Consider the following 12,500-nt stretch of genomic DNA (forward strand, 5'->3'; position numbering starts at 1 on the left):
GAGTATATAGTAGAAAAATATACTTTTTATTTTAATTTTGAAAAATATATTTTGATATAATTTGATTTCTTTATTAAAAATTTTTTAATGAAAATTAATTTTTACTTAAGAAACTGGATACTTTGCAAAAAATTGGTGTTCTGCAAATTGTGTTCTTGACAAAGGAGAAGCATCTATTAGAATTGAAGGAAAGAAAGAGAAACAAACAGTAAAAATTTTTTTGTTACATCATTGAGAGAGAGATAAAATTAATACACATAAAATAATTTTAGTGAAAAAAAAATTTACTTTTTAACTTTATAAGTTTTAATTGTTCAAGATACGTGCTATGAATTATGCTTCATTCGAAGATGTTTCGAAGAAAACAAATATTATATTTGATAAAAACAAAAAATTTTTGGATGACTTCCGCGCCTCTGCTAAAAAAGCTGTAAAAGAAGGTTGGAAAGATCTCAAGCAAGCCGGGTCAGCAGCAAAAAAAAAAATAAAAAAATTTGCAAATACCATAACTAAAAAGATTATTCAAATTCATCATATTTGCTTTGATACTTCTCTTGAGGTTGCCTCAAAGGGCTGCTTTGGTATCAAAATTAATGTTACTTTTGGGGGAAAGAACGGTGCTCATGAAATAAAAGCGTGTTTTGAGACTGGGTTTATGAAATCAATTGGCAAAGCCATCACAAATAAACTCTATCCTGCAGTACAAAAAATTGAAGAAAACTTCAAGCTGATGAAAGCAAAAATTTTTTCTTTTGGTAAAGATTCTAAAGAAGTAATATATAACTATACTTTTTTTTACTTTTTTTTTTCTAAGTGTTTTAATAAAACAACCTTTTTTCAGGTTTTTTGTTTTGTTTTGATGGTTTTTTGATTTGTTTTATTATTCGGTTAATAAAGTAATGTGCATTATAGTTAAGTAAAGAAAAACTTTGGAATGAAAAAGAAGTGAAAATGCTTGAAGAAGAAATAAACAAAAATGATGACAATGATGAAAAAGATGTTGCTAACAGTACAGAAATTACCAAAAAGGTCATTTTTTATTTTTATTATTTTTCTATAAATAATTTTGTTTTATTTTTGTCTCCTTATTTAGTCCATTTTATTTAATATTTTGTAATTATTTATTGTTTCATTTGGGTTTAGGATAATCTCAATAAAAATATTTCAATGGATGATATAAAACGCCAGATATACAATGAATTTAATATTGTATCATTAACTGATGAAGATGTTCTTGATGCTTTGGATATAAATCCCGACTATACCCTTGAGATTAACTTTGCAAAAAATGAATCTGTTGGTATGTTATTCTATTTAAAAAAATATATAAATTATCCAAAAGATGCAATTTATTTTTAATTTGTGCGATTCAAGTTTAAATTCATGCGGTTCAAGTTTAAATTCATGCAATTTAAGTTTAAATCATGCAATTTAAGTTTAAATTCATGCAATTTAAGTTTAAATTCATGCAATTTAAGTTTAAATTCATGCAATTTAAGTTTAAATTCATGCAATTTAAGTTTTAATTCATGCAATTTAAGTTTTAATTCATACAATTTAAGTTTTAATTTATTGCTAAATGTTTGTAAACTGTTAAAATGTAATTAAATAATTAATTAGATAATTTATTATATAATATTAAGTTTATTCAAAATGATTTTTGTCTTACAATATTATTATTAAAAAACTTTATTTTACAAAAATTCCTGTAAAATTTTTCCTAATACGAAAATGGTTTTATAGATAAATCTTTATTTAAAAAAAGTTATTAAATTGATAATTAGTTACTAAGTCTTATTTACCCATGTTGCTTTAGATATTAGTGATTTAACACATGAAATGATAAGCGAAGAAAATAAATGCAAATTGGCGCAAGGACTTGTGCGAAATTATGAGAAAATATCTGATGAATTAAATGAAATGATGGCTTTTCTTGACAATCAGAAACAACTGCATAAAAAACAATGTTTAGAAGCTAGCCACAAGTACAATAGTTTGGAGAAAACAGCAATCGAAAAATGTATGTCCAATATATCTTTGCATAAAACATTTAAATCCAAAAAAAAATTTTGTCTTTTAAAATTATAAAAGAGCTAAATGTTAAAGTTTTACATCTTATAGGTAAGCAAGCGAAGTGTAATGAAAGACAACGTGATAAACTGGTTTTCTTAGCGCACAGCCTCACTCATGGTAACATGTTTATGTTATTTTTGTATTTTTTATGTTATTGTGTTGTTTTTTAAATGTTTTTCATAAAGAATTGTTGATTAACTAAATTATTACATCAAATAGAACAAATTTTTAAAAATAATTGATTAAAAAAATTATTAAGTTTGATAAATTAGTTTTGCTGAGGTTTTTGTATTTTCATAAACTTGTAGCTCATATGACTCGTACTAAAAAATTGGATGCTGATTTTGAAGCAATCGGTAAGAGACTTATTGAGAGTGAGAAAGAAAGGATGGCACGTAATATTGATTCAAGGGGTATGAGTGTGAAAAAGTTTTTGTCTAAACTTAAACACTTTACTGAAACAGCTTCACTGGTTCCGAGCATAACAAATGAAAACAGACTGCGTTTGAGTGCATCATATAAAGTAAGTTACTAGTATTTTTAACTTCAAGAATTTTCAGTTCTCTAAAATTAAGAAATTTCTAAAAAGTTTGTACTTGCTTTTCTGTAAACATTATGAGTTGTTGACATACCTTTGTACTGATTTTAAAAAATAGGCTGTTAGAAAAATCAGCTTGTTAGCTAGTTTTAGCTTGTAAGTTAAGAATTGTTTGAATAATGTAATATATGATATAAGCTGTTATTGATTGTTTTAACAAAGTTTTTTGTGTGTTTAGGTTTTAAATCTACTTACAGTTAGGCTGAGTGCCTGAAATTTTTTAACTTGTTATTTTAAAAGTACTTTTAAAGTTTTTTTCTTAGTTCAAATGTGAGTTTTGGTAGATGCAAGTAACAAAAAACTAATGTATGTTTTGACTTTAGTTACACATGAAAATTACTAGAAAATATGTAATTTCAATCAGTTTAACTTTTTTTCAATATTTGGGCAAGTTTTCATAATTTCAACACTTTTTTACAAATATCCATTTAGTGTTATAATTTGGTTGCCATTTTGAAAATTTTTAATCTCACTTGTGAATTTTCAATGACTGTTGGAAAGTATTTGTATACCAAACAGCATAAATATACTTTGTGCAATGTTAATTGGTCTTTTGAAAAAGTTTCGTTTACTGTGATAAACACCTGGGCAATACCACTCTCCTGCTCCCACTCCCCTGGGCAATACCACTCCCCTAGTTTAAGTTCCAAATAAAGAGATTAAGCTCAAGTCCTTAAATTTAATGCATTTTCTCAGATTGTCAAGAAAGTAAATTACATTTAGTATGCACATAGTATCTTCACAACAAAATTTCATATAGGGCTGAAATCAAATCTAAAATTCCGGTTGAAAGATTGTCCGTATTAACAACTGTTACACAGTTTTAATTGATTTAGTGCAAGAAAAAAAAGACTAACTAGCAGCTTCAAGGCAAGATTATTTGAGCAAAATAGTATTATTGTTATTGACAGTTGTGTAAACTGTTTTTTCATCCAATCAGTTTTATTTTCTTATTCAATGTGTTTTATTTTCTTACCAATCAAGAAAACAACTCAATAATCAAAATGCTCAATAATTGAAAAGCCAATCATTTTCTGTAGGCTGAAGACCAACAAAATTTGACTGGTGTTTTGAGCAATTCAAGTTAAATAGCATTCTATTGCATCCATCTTATTGAGTCGTTGCAATTTACTAATATTTTATTTTGTCACTTAGACCTTTAAAAAGTCAAGTTACTAATTTAAATTGAAAGCAAAATTTCAGTCAGAATGAGTAAATGGGGACCCTGTTGTATGACCCAATCAGTAACAACAATGAGTAAAAACATTAAAAAAAAAGTTTAGTCACAATGATTTTGTTATTTATTAATTTTGGATGCATGAGACTAAAATTAAAGATATGTATCCAAAACTTAAAAATGCTGAGTTATGAGTGAAGATTTTTTTTATATTAAAATATCCATCCATGAAATGTTTTATTTAAACAATTAAATTTTATTTTAAATTATTAACAATATAAAGAATTTTAGTTAGAATTTTAGTTTTTATGCTTTTTGTTAAGTAATATATTTAAATAAATTAAGTAAATTAAATTAAATAAATTAAGGTTCAGGCCCTTTCAGAGACTTTGTGGTACCCAGGATCAGTTTTTGTTTGGTGCCTGAAACTTTGGATTCCTGGGTATATTAAATTAAGCATAAATTTCACTGTTTATTATCTGTATGTCTACTATCTCATTACGATTTAATAAAAACAATAGTTATTTTTGTATTAATTATTGCTGCACATAAACACTCAATATTTGAACTTGGTTATATATGATAAAATACAAATACAATTTAAAACGAATTACATACTTCATCAATAAAATGTTAACTATGAAGACTAGTCAGATCACACTAATTTTACTTTGGTCTTTGCAAAACTAGAGATACAATTAAGTCTTGTCAAGGTTGTTTTCAATTGAAATTACCATAAGGTTAGTAAGGCGTTCTTCAGTCATTGTTATTTCAATTTGGATTTGATGAGAGCAAGTATACTGATCCTAGGCGGACAAATTGAGGAACAATTTTGATTTGTTCCAATGTGATTTGTTCAGTATGAGACACATTCGGAGCTCCATCAACAATAGTGGAAAAATAAATGGCTGTGTGGACTCCTTCGATAATAGCAACGAAAACAGTTTTACAGCATGCTATAATGAACTCATTTTGAGTTCTAGCTCAAATAATGCACTTGCATTCTTGTTCCTTATTTTTGGTGTCAAGAAACTTCTTCTAGATGGAATTAAAGTGTTTTATTGTGTTTCCCCAACAGCTCAAGGGTGGCTAAAAAATTACCATTATCATACTTGCCCAGCATGTTTGATGAACCTAGAAAAATATGAATATAATATTGAAATAAAGATTACATTTAGATTAATATTCCAAGCAACATTAAAATCATTTTATATTCATAAACTGCTAACACACCTCGAAAACTTAGATTTCTCAAAGCTAAATGGAGAGTGATATCCAGGATGCAGCATAAAATTTCATACCACTTAGATGCCTCATTTCTTATTGACTTTTCAATTTCTGAATCGATCCCTGTCTGATTTTTCAAGGCTTCAAAGGCTGATTCTTATACGATGTAGTGATTTCTGTGTTGAACATTACACTGTTGGCTTTTAATCTTTTCTCCTAGCTTTCACCAAATATTTTTTATTCCACCATTCCACATCATAAGGAAAGACTGAAATCCAGGGCCAAAATTATGCTTTTGTCCAAAAATAGAGCAGGGAAAATAAATGAAAACTTTTGCAGTTCCACTCCAGATAAGCCAGTCTTATTTGAGAATTGTGGTATGTTTTTAATATCTGCAGATATTAAATGATATGTTTTTAAAATCTGCAGATATTAAATGTTATGTTTTTAACACCTGCAGGTCTTTCATAAAATAAAAATGCGTCCCAAACTCACCCAATTATCATCTTCAGAGACGTTGAAAAATTTGAAGGGCAAAATGGCTTTTTTGGACTCAATGGGTTCATCAATGCTGTTGTTAGCAACGCTGTTGTTAGCATGGTCCGTCTAAAAAAGAATTGTTGTTACAGTTTTGGAATGAAATTATGAGTATAAGATTGTGAATAAAGAAAATAAAGCTGTTAACCTATACCTTGACTACTTGGTCGGATGTTGAGTTATTTGATACCTTTTTTTTTAACTTTATTGAAGCCACACTCTTTCAGTTTACGTTTGTTCTTGTATTCTTTTACAATTTTTTCTGCAGCTTATTTTTCTGCCTTGGGACCCTGAATTATGCTTTTGAAAACTAGACATGACGTTTTTACTCTAAGAAGTGTTACTTATTTTTAATTAAAATAAAAAAGTTTTTTATTTGTTTTGAAATCTAAATGAATTTTTATATAGAATTCTCAAAGGAATTAAAGAGAAAAAGAATCAAATACAGTTTCACAATATCAAATTAATTAGAATAAATGTATTGAGAAAGAATATTTGAAAAGTGTTGGAATGAGACTAACTTAACTAATTTATGTAACATAATATTAATAAAGTTTTAAAACAAGCATTGTGTTCAGTTAAGTGTTATGTAATTCAAGTTTTAACTACTAATTGGAGCTATTGCGATCATTCCTTCCACAAAGAAAAAATAGAATATGTGAAATTTCCATTTACTTAACCTAAATTTAAATCATGAAGAGCACTACAAGGGGTAGTGCTCTTCATGATTGTTAAAATTTTTATAAAATCTTTTATTGAAGGTTGCATGTGCCTCCTTTGTCCGTGTGCGCATTTCAAGGCTTTCTTTAATATAAATTATTGTTTGTAACGGCCACAAGTAAAAATAGTTTGCAGTATCATTTTATTTTTTCCAAGTTTGTCAAAGCATTTATGCTTAAATTTATCATTCATTTAAATGCGTTCTTAAAATTCTAAAACTTTGTATGTGTGTAAGCTAAGTCTCTCTTAATTTTATGTACAAAAAAAGTAGAAATATTATTTTTGGCCAAATAACAAACTGACAAGTGTAAATTAAGCTTGAGGAGCATGATCTTTTTTACTTATTGCATTTTTATAAGTAAAACCTTTTTCACAACCTCAACAATTTTTACAACTGATGCTCTCATTCTCCAAATATTTATATATAAAATTTTCAGTAATTACACGCAAATCATTTACATGTCAGCCGATTTTAAGCATACATATGTATATATATATATATATATATATATATATATATATATATATATATATATATATTATATATATATATATGTATATATATATATTTTTTTTATAATTCACCTCCCCAAGGCCGAGAAGGTCACTAAAGATAAGGATGCTACTTGCGGTTATAATCCTCTCTCAATTCTATAACTCCAAAACACGAACCTTGATGAACAAGGCCGCTGCGCGGAGAAACAAGTTGAGCGCGGTACTACCAAGGATGTGGTGGGAATCAAATTCGGAACCTCTCGGAACCTGATGGCAAAACAACTTGTAGAAGTCAACTAAAAATTAGATAAGTGTTCTTACTGATTTATTATTGCACTGTTTTTTAAGAACATTTAGCACTTTCTTTGTAGATAAAACTAACATAATTTATATATCTATGTATATATATTTATATATATACATATGTATTTGTATATATATATGCCTCTGCTGCCCCCCTGGCTGCTATAGGCCTGATATATATATATATATCAGGCCCATAGCAACCAGGGGGGCATATATATGTATATGTATATATATATATTTATGTATATATATATATATATATATATATATATGTATATATATATATATGTATGTATATGTATATATATATATATATATATATACACACTAGGGATATGACTTTTTTGCAACCTACTAGGCCTGTATCGTAATTCAATGAACTTTTATGTAAAAAGAACGAATAGATGTTTCATTTTGACATATTTTGAAAAAAGGTCACCCCAAAACCAAAAAATCGAATTTTCAATAGGTACACTTTTGTACAGTAAATGAATATTAAAGGCTGAAGATGTTGTAAGAGTCATACTCCTGTTGTTATTTTATTTATTTATGCAACATGTACTGTGATATAACAAAAAACATTATGTGATATATAATTATACAAGTATTACAAAATTAACAGTATCAAAGCGTCTAGTACAACAATATACATAACTGTCTGTGTCTATAGGCCTACTGTGTTTAGTACATGGGTCACATGATGCTCACGTCTCATAAAGAGTCTAGCGATTATTACTTAGAATGAATCGAAGTTGCAGTTTGTCTTTCTTTCTGCAGGAAGCATACAGGTCTTGCATCACCTTGATTGCACGTTCAGCTATCTGATTACTTCGTGGTATGTCGATGACGGATGGCTCTTTCTTCCAGTGATTTTTGAATGACTGCAATGCCTTTTTGTAAGGCTTCAATACATCAGATAAATTCTTGAAGTCATTGTCATTGTACTTTTGACTACTAAACCAATGTTCTGCCCACTCATATGAAATGAACCTGCAAACCTTCTCCAAATTCTTTCTTGCTTCAGGCATAAGAATGAACGCCAGAATGGCGAGAATGGCTCTTGAGTTCCATCTGGCATTGCTCATATTAGGAATGTTCTGAAAGTGAATCAGAGGGAAGTTTCTTTGTTCTTCATAGAACCTAAACACTCTTGTTAAATGGTACAAAAACTTCATATCGTCTCTCCACCCTGATTTATCAAGAATTTCTACAGTTCCATTCACAAACTTATCCTTCAGTTCATCATACTTATTCAACAGTTCAGACACAAATGGGTATTCAATGTTTGGAGATTTGGTATCACCCCCAAGTTCTTCGTCCATCACCAGACGGAGAATCCTGTCTAGTACGTGATGCTGACAACCGATAAATTGTGGTATTGTGACACCCTTTAATTTAAACATACGTTGCAACTTCACAACAACTCCATTTCTCTTCCCAGTATTGACGTTTGTTGTATCAGTAATGATCATCTTAATTGAATTCCACAAATTGTATTCATCAATAAGTTTGGCAATTTTTTCAGCAACAGTTTCAGCTTTGCCATCTTTTAAACGCAGTGCATCAAGTTTCACGTCAGTTCTTTCATTCTGAAGTACAACTACCTGATATTCCTTATCATCTATTCGTTTGCCGTCAAAGTGTAAGGACCACTGTTCCATTTTAAGTTGTTGTATCATTTCTTTTTTTAATTTACCTGCCTCTTTGAATATGGACTTGTAAATTGCTGATTGACTTGGAGTTGGAATATCAATACCTTGTTGTGATAATACATTGCATATTTTAGCAGCTTTCTTTGTGGAAACTCCACTTGATGTAACCATACTTACAGCAAATTTACTTTTGTAGTGCTTTCTAGTTTTTTTCTGAGTGTCCTCATCATCGTCTTTATCACCGTCGTCGTCTTCATCATCTTCACTCTTACTTTTGCAGTTTTCAGATTCAGTACCACTGTCTGTGGTAGACAGGACTTGTGATGTGGAAGGTATTGCTGTTCCAGACTGGACTTTCCTTCTCTTGGAAGGGTGAATGGTTTCTTTACTTGCCACTTGTCCTGTTGAGTACCCCACCTGTCCTTTACTTTCTTTTTGTAGGTGGTATAGACGTTTATCTTCCGAGGATAACCACTGGCCATTCACTTTCGTGATGTCAAATAATGCATTGAGAACATCATATTTTCCACGCTTGACACATTCATCATAGACCTTCAGCACCTTCATAAGCTTTGCTCTTATCACTTGATCAGACACACGTGGAAAATTCAGTTTATTGTCCCACAATTTTGTAATTTCCTTAGAAATTTGGTCTATTCATTCTTTTCTTCCTTTAACATATGCTCCGAGAAACTGGTATCTTCCTACGATCTGCAATTGAAGTGGTATTCTGGATTTTTCATCGAGTGAATGTTCTTCTACAGCCACGCTTCCTCTTCTTCTGTGTGACTCTTGAAATCTCACCAAATTTTTAGTCCAAGTCTTCTTGTTCTTTGTTACTGTGGTATGACTTTTCTTGTGAGACATCATATAATATTGTTACGACTTTACGGATAGCTGAGCGTAAATATCCGTTTAATAAAGTCGTTTAATTAATAAAATACTTTAACTGTATAGTAATCCAATTATAGTTCGATAATCCAGTCAATGTTGATAACAGTTCGATAATCCAGTCCGTATCCTAACGATAATGCTACAACTACTTATACTTCGTACACTTACAGCGTCTTTAGTTCGCTACAGTAGTTCCTTATTAGCTCAGTTACACGCAGAGTACTTCATAGAACTATTCACATTATCAACACTGAGCTCTGACAGCAGCTCGCTTATATAATTATTTAGAGCTTCCAGAATGTTCTACTAAGTTCTATAATCTTCTACAGTCTGTTACAGTCGTCTATATCACCGTGGTAACACAATGACGTCATCACATAACAATTCCAAGTATTTGCCGGCACACGGCCGTTTCGTTGTCATGGTAACGTGTGCCGTTATATTTATAAATTCATAACAAAATAATGAAATAAATAGAATTAAGCTGAGAATTAAGCTTAAGATTAAAACATCGGTCAAAAATGAATGTATAAAAATGGTAAATCAAATTTTTATTTTGGGGGTGACCTTTTTTTGTTGCAGAAAGCTATTTGGGCCTTTTTTCATGATTTTAGGTAAAAGTTCATCGATTTATGATACAGGAAACATTTTATTTGAAAAAAAATTAAAAAGTCATATCCCTAATACACACACACACACACACACACACACACACACACACACACACACACACACACACACACACACACACACACACACACACACACACACATTAGGGTGGAGCAATTTCAAAAATTTTTTGAATTAGATTAGCCTGTATGGATGTGTAATATTTAAAAAACACCTTCCTTGTTTTTTTTTCTCAAGTAGATGAGTTCTTCAGGTTCCTCTTTGGATTCAAAATTGACATTTTAGCCTAAAACAAACTTAAAAAGTCATCTATTGTGAAAACACGCGTGCAAAAGTCAAATATGTTTAAAATGCTAAAATATTTGCTCATCCGCATCCACGTTTTTATTTATCTATTATTGACATTAGTTTTTAAACAGATTTTTAAATATCAATATCAGAAAGAGATGCCTAAAATTCATAAAGAATCGTTTTGCTAAGTGTTTGGCTTAGGCAAGGAATTCAGTAAAAATATTCTTCTTACACAAGCAGATCTTATGAAGAATTATCTTTCTTGCCGACTGGTATTAAAAGAGAATGCTAATGGAATGGATCCTTCTGCGTATGTTATTTTGAATGCTGTGTTGCGAGACTTAAAAGGTATATGACAAAAAACATCTATTTCAATAATTTCTGATCAACGAATTTTGAGCTTGATAGTAAACATAAACAAAGAGTATAAGTCTATTTTTTAAAATCTTCATAAGTTAAAAGGCTAGACGACAATGTTTAGAAAAATATATGAAATAACTCTGTTTGATATATGTGAAGACTTTATCAGCTGTCATTGCAAAGTTAAAGCTCCTATTAGGGAAATATACTTTCTTGTTGATTAACGAAGAATACGGAAAATTGTAATTGGTATTGTTGATGAAAAAGTTACCCAACTTCATCATAAAAATATGAAAAGGAAAGCAATACAATCATCATGACTGGAAAAAAATATTTATGCAGAGAGTTAATGCTATTCTAAAGGATTTTCAAATCGTAACAAAAGAAAGTTCATCAAAAATAATTGAAGTAAAATAAGAAGAGAGCGAGAAAAAAAAGGTCAGAACTTCAAAGTTGTGGAGGAAGAGATTATTTTGAAGCTCAGGACTATTTTTTGATGGAAAGAGAGAGTAACATTTACGCAGGATCAAAAAGGGGCAAAATATTACAGAAAATATATTGCAGAGGAACATATTGTTTTAGTTTCCGAACCTGAATCAAAATGTCTGTGTCATGTAACGCCATGTAACGTAATCAGAAAATGCACTAGGTATTGCATCAAGCATTCAAACATTTTGAGAGGATTCAAATAAAAAATTTATATTAAAACAGGTAATGGTTGTTAGATGTGATAATACCGTCACAAATACAGGATAGAAAAATGGTGTTATCAGTCAAATAGAATTATTTCTTGGCCGCCCTGTACTGTGACTTAAATACTTACTACGCACTTCTGAGTTGCCTTTCCACCATATTATACAACACTTAGGTGGGAAAACAAACAATCCTACAGGATTCAAAGGTGCTATTGGAAAAATGTTAGAAAATTTTGAGAAACTTTCAGTTGTTTCTTTTAAACCTGTTCAAGTGGAACTCCCAAAATTTGACTCCAAATAGTTAAGTACTGATCAGAAATAACTTTTCAACATTTTCAATGGAATTTCAAGAGGTAACACATCGATGTCTTTGTCACTGCGAGATCCTGGAAAAATCTCACATTCGCGTTAGTTAACAATAGCTAACAGAATTTTACGGTTATATGTTTCCACAATGAATCCATCAATAGATCTGAAAATTTTAACTAGCTATATGATTAAAGTATACCCTGCTAGCTGGTTTGAGATAAAAATGAAACTAACCTGTTTTTATGAATCCAATCATTTCTTTGAAATGATTAAAAAATCTCTTTACTTATCTGATGAACTTAAAAATATTGTTGATCCAGTATTACAAAGAAATGCCTATTTCTGCCACCCAGAAAAAATATTGTTGTCTATGCTAGTGGATGAAAGAATACACATTAGAGAATTTTAAGGCAAATTATCATATGTAGAGAATCATGATAATGAGAGGACTATTCGACCATTTAAAGTGCCAAATCTAAATTTTAATGATTTTATTGATATGATTAGTTGGAAATATGTTAATGTTACTGAGCCTC

At 29.9% G+C, this 12,500-nt stretch overlaps 1 protein-coding gene across 3 annotated transcripts in view; it reads left to right on the forward strand.

Moving 5' to 3' along the window:
- LOC100213201 (uncharacterized) overlaps positions 1–12,500 on the forward strand; it is a 51,225-nt gene that overhangs the window by 33,240 nt on the left and 5,485 nt on the right. For all 3 annotated transcript variants that reach the window (XM_065803673.1, XM_065803674.1, XM_065803675.1), the window contains exons 18-24: positions 111–208; positions 320–772; positions 913–1,029; positions 1,144–1,300; positions 1,817–2,020; positions 2,122–2,190; positions 2,382–2,596. In XM_065803673.1, coding sequence (XP_065659745.1) covers positions 111–208; positions 320–772; positions 913–1,029; positions 1,144–1,300; positions 1,817–2,020; positions 2,122–2,190; positions 2,382–2,596 — 1,313 coding nt within the window. The remainder of the gene's footprint in view (positions 1–110; positions 209–319; positions 773–912; positions 1,030–1,143; positions 1,301–1,816; positions 2,021–2,121; positions 2,191–2,381; positions 2,597–12,500) is intronic.

Source organism: Hydra vulgaris, chromosome 08 (genome assembly GCF_038396675.1).
Source record: "Hydra vulgaris chromosome 08, alternate assembly HydraT2T_AEP".
Lineage (NCBI taxonomy): Eukaryota > Metazoa > Cnidaria > Hydrozoa > Anthoathecata > Hydridae > Hydra > Hydra vulgaris.